At 67.2% G+C, this 4,942-nt stretch overlaps 1 protein-coding gene across 1 annotated transcript; it reads right to left on the minus strand.

Annotated features, from left to right (window-relative positions):
• Positions 1-447: 447 nt before the first annotated feature.
• On the minus strand, positions 448-2,899 carry LCN8 (lipocalin 8). The gene is made up of 6 exons (XM_025051261.1): positions 2,816-2,899; positions 1,669-1,799; positions 1,171-1,241; positions 781-885; positions 615-704; positions 448-497 (listed from the first exon to the last, which is right to left on the minus strand). Exons 1-6 carry the CDS (start codon positions 2,897-2,899, stop codon positions 448-450), a joined length of 531 nt encoding a protein of 176 aa, XP_024907029.1.
• Positions 2,900-4,942: the final 2,043 nt, after the last annotated feature.

Below are 4,942 nucleotides of genomic sequence, written 5' to 3' on the forward strand. Positions count from 1 at the left end.
GGTCGCGGCGCCCCGGCCCGGCCAGGGGCTAGATCAGCTCCTGTGACACAGAGGGCAGGACTCAGGCACTGCCCGCTCCGAGGGCCCGGGCAGCTGTCAGGGCCGCGGCCGTCAGGGCCACCGCCGTGACCGTGTCTCGGCCCTGTGGGCTCTGAGCAAAGCACGACCCAGTTTCTCCACCTGCAAAGCGGGTGACGGCCCCCACCTCTGGGGCTGTGTTGAGACGGAGGGGTCGGGCGGCTGTCGGGTTGGCGTGTGTGGGACGCGGGGGCCTGAGCCGGTGCCGACAGGGCCCCACCCGGGCGGGCGGTGAGCAGGCAGAGGCACCAGCAGCCCTGCACCCCCTGCTGGGCCCCCATGGGTCCCCGCCTGGCAGCCTATTGTCACCACCGTGAGGCCCAGGATCTGCAGGACCTGGGGACTCGACCTGGGGACTCGACCCGGGGCTCAGCACGAAAGGGGAAGGCTCACCTCCTTCAGGAGCTTGGCGCACCTCCCTGTGGGACAGAGACAGCGGGAGGGGCTGCAGGACCGGCACCCGACCCCACGCGCGGGCCCCCAGCCCCCTGCGCGGGCCCCCAGCCCCCTGCGCGACCCCGAGGCCCGGGGCTCACCGTGGCGGGCCACCAGGTAGAGTCCGGTGTCTGCCGTCAGCTCCCGGAACCTCCAGAAGCCCGGTCCATACTCGTCCTCGAGGCTGCGAGCTGCGGGGGCAGCGGGGGCTGAGCGGGGACCCAGCGGGCCCGCGTCGCGGCTCAGCCCGCGCCCCAGCCAGCTTACTGAAGTACTTGAGCACGTGGAAGTCCTTGCCCTGCCAGTGGAGGGACAACCTCAGGATGGAGTAGCGCTCGTAGTCCGTGTCGATCACGTGAATCTCTCTGTGGCCTGAGGAGCAAGCGGGAGGGGCGGGTCTGTGCGCAGACCGCACCCCTCGGAGGCGGGGCTCTGCGATCGGATCCGCCCCCCGCCCACCCGGCCACCGCCCGCCGGAGCCCCGGGGGTGGGGGAGGAGCACCCGAGCAGCCCTTGGAGGACGTCGGGTTTGTTGAGCGCATGCGAGTCTGGGGCATGAGGACGAGCGCGGGGCACAGTGTGGGGAACAGCAAGGCCCAGGGCCGCGGCGCGCAGGGCGGGCGTTCGTCGCTGCGGCGACAGCGCAACGGTTCTTACCAGGAAACACGAACTTGCCCGAAACATTCATTTCTGAGCCCACTATGTTTTCCGTCTCACAACTTCCTGAGCTGAAAGGCAGCAAAGCGCTTGTTAGGAGCACGCCAGCCTGCATCCCTCGCTGGGCACATTCAGGGCGGTGGGCAGGGCCGTCTTCAGGAAGAAGCTGGAGCAGGACCCGCAGGGCGAGCAGAGCAGCGGCAGCCGCGCCGGCCTCTCCCACCGGGCTCCTGACCTCCACAGAGCCACCTGCCCGTTCGCCCAAGCTCCCTTCTTATAGATAATGGGGCTTTAACAAAACTCTCTTATCTTTGAAACAGCATGCAGCTCTAGGAGCCTGAGCGTCCCGCCTCTGTTGGAGGGCTGGGTCAAAGTCTTGGGCAGTGGACACGGGGAGAGCTGGTCCACCAAGGCGATGACACCGTCCAGATCCCACAGCCACAGCTGGTGTAGCCAGGCTGCTCCCAGGCACCCCTACCCCAGCCCCAGGCCCCACACCTGCTATATGCGGCCTTCACGGTCAGCTCATGCCCACTCAAGGTCAGGAATAAGGCCTCCAGCCTCTTCGGGGTCATCAGTGCCAGGCTTTGGTTGGAGGCCACACCAACTTCTCGCCAAAATCCTACAATCTAGAGAAAAAACCTAGAGTCTACTCCGTCTGGGGCAGCCAGACAGAGACCCTCATCCCTGGGCTCCAGGGGGCGGACCCCCCCAGGACTCCCCAAGCAGGGAGATGGCAGGCTCCGAAAGGTCAGCGGACAGCCACAAGGCTCAGCGGCAAAGCGGCCGGTGGTCACCCCGCCCCAGGCCGTCAGATGGTGATGCCCACGGGGGAGCCCCTCCGCACTCAGGCCCGGTCCCAGGAGAACGGCCTCCGCTGTCGCCTGCCTTGGGAGGAGGGTGCCAGAGGGCAGTGGCGGATGGACTGGGGAGTGCCAACTGAAAAGCTCCAGAGAGCAAATGGCTCTGCGGGGCCGTGGGCAGCCAGCAGCCCCGTCCCCACAGGAGAGGCACAGCTGTGCCCGGCCTCGGGAGGGAACTCCCGCGTTCAGAAACCCACCCAGAACCCAGAACTTCCGCCTCAAACTTCTGGAAACCCACCCTTTTTGCAGGAGAAAAGAATCCATGTCCCTAACATCCACCATCTCTGAACCTGCTGGGCCAAGAGAACCAGCAGGTAACGCGGACCCAGCAAAGAAAGGGCCCAGGCCTGAGGGCATCTAGACGGGCCCAGAGGCCCTGGCCACATCCGCACGGGGCGGGCCCCCTCTGGTTTCCACAGTGCTTGGGGCCACCGACCCGGGAGCGGGAAGTCGGGGGTGGGGGGACGGGGCATACTGAGACTGGGAGGCCCTGGAGGCCCCAGGGGACCAGCTGCTGTGGCTGAGGACATGGGCTTGCCCACAGGAGACCCCCAGGGCAGGCACTGGCCCTGCCCGTCCCTGGGCACTTCCCTCCAAGGGCCAGGACCAGGTGGGCTCAGACCCTTAGCCACCTGCCAGTGTGGGGTCAGCCTAGGTGGGTCCCCGGGCCCCTGAGGTAGCTGCGCCAGCACAGCCGGGGGCTGGCGGGACGGGGCACTGGAGTCGCTGGATGCTCAGGCCCCTCCCTGCCCGGCCTCTCCAAGACGAGGAAGAGAAGCCACCTTCTGCAGCTCCAGGTCCGGCCCGGCCGTCTCCGCCCACACCATGGCAACGCCCAGGATGGCACTCAGCAGCCCGGCCTCCATCGCCGGTCAGTGCGCCCAGCGCCTCTGCGTCCCCTGCGCCTGGGCTTATATCCGCCGGCACGGGCAGGGTTACGCAATCCCCCAGCACGTCCTGGGCAGACTTGGCCTTGGACTGCTCAGACAGAGCCGTGGGGGCGGAGCCGGCCCAGACTCGAGCAGCCAGGGCTGCTGGTGGGCGCTGAACAGGCTGCCTGGGCCCGAGAGGAGGAGCCCCACACCCTCAGGGGCAGCACGCAACCCCATCTCCAGGCTCCATGGGCTCGGAGCGTCCTGCGTGCAGCCCGGCCACCTCCCAGAGGCACATGGTTTCCAGGCTCTCTCTGGTGGGTCTTGGGACAAAGGCTTCGAGGGCTGGTGATGGTGTCACCGGAGGCAGCACAGAGCTGAGCAGGGGTCATGCCCTCTGGGTCGGGGGCATGAATGAGGGGATTCCTCTGCCTGGGAGGTCTCACGGAGGACCCTCCCTGCGAGGGGGCAGCGTGTGAAAGGCACCAGGGCTAGGCCAGAGCGGAGGGCCCACAGAGATGGGGGTGGGGGTGGGGGAGCCGGGGCCGAGCCCCGTCTCCTTCCTGTGCCTCTCGCCCTCCCCCGCCGTGACAATGATCAGCCCCACCTGTGCCAGGCCCACAAGGAGCATCCTACATGGCTCATCCAGGCCCCACAGCACGGAGAGTGGGCCCCCCAAGCTGGAAGGCCGCGTCAGCGAGGCCTGTGCTGCTCACGCTCCACGGCCAGTGAGAACCGGGGCCGTGAACGTCAGCGTCCGCCCCTTCCCCCCATGCCCAGGCCCTCCGCACCGACGCACTTTATCCTGGCCCGCAGACGAGAGGATAAGCATGTCTCAGTGAAGACGGACTCCGGGGCACCAGCTCTGTCCTCTCTAGCCGTGCGACCCTGCCTCAGTCTCCCCATCTGCAATGATGACAAAGCCGAGGGGCGAGCGCCACGTGGCTGAGGGAGGTCTGTGGGTGCCCAGATCAGCATCCCTGGCGCTGGCCAGCCAGGGCTAGGGGTGAGGGCAGCCTTCCTGCCTCGGTCTGGAAAAGTCCAGTCCGGAACGGCTCCCGGCTCAGGCGAGGTCCAGCTTCCCAGGGGACCAGCTATAGCACTGCCCTGTGACAGGAGGCTGTCAAGTAGAGTCCAGGCAGGCACGGGGGACTCAAGCCAGGACAGGGTGACCCAGAACTGACTGGCACACTGGAGACCAAGTGGGACCACCCAAAGAGCGAGAGCAGAGGCGGGGGCTGGGGGGACAAGGAGGCTGCCTGATCCGGGTGCCAGGCTGACCCGAGAACTGGCTGGACCCCAGCCCTGGGCTGATAAGCCGGGGCCCCCAGGGATGGGCTTGGCCAGGCGGGAGAGGGAGGACAGGAAATGCGGGGGACACTCGCTGTCTCTGGGTGACCAGGGACAGGATGAAGACAGATGCCCCTCAGGGCTGATGGCTTCCGGCTCCAGCCCCGTGAGGGCTGCAGGGCGCCCTGGGCGATGAAGCAGGACCTCCAGCACCTTCCTGCACCACCCGCCCCACGCCCGGCCCTTTGAAGTGTGTGCTTCATGACCTGGACATTCAGAGCTCCTAGGAGAAGGATCACCGGGCACAGCGTCAGGAACAAGGATGGCGGTGGCAATGAGCCCCGGGGGAGGGATATGCTGCCCCCCACATCTCATCGAGGGCCAGCATAGAGCCCAGGCCCTGGAGCCTGACCACTGGGCCGGAAGCCCAGCCCGGCCCATTGCTGGGCAAGTTGCAGATCTCTTTGGACCTCGGTTTCCTGATCTGCCAAACAAGGAGGACAACAGGCTCGCTACATATGTGCAGGGGTCCACTCAGGTGCACTTAGGCCAGGCGGGCGGGCGACGGCTCACAGTGCCCTGGCCACAGCTGTGACCCGTTTCCAGGCCTCGCAGATATTCACGTGTGTGCCCAAGGCCCAGGGCGGGAACCCCGCAAGCCCCGCGCCGCTCTGCCTCCAGCTCCTGCGGCAGGGGTCCGGGTGCTTAGGCAGAGCCCCAGCTTCGGAGCCAAGCCCCACAGGGAGC

Source organism: Pteropus alecto, unplaced genomic scaffold (genome assembly GCF_000325575.1).
Source record: "Pteropus alecto unplaced genomic scaffold, ASM32557v1 scaffold67, whole genome shotgun sequence".
Lineage (NCBI taxonomy): Eukaryota > Metazoa > Chordata > Mammalia > Chiroptera > Pteropodidae > Pteropus > Pteropus alecto.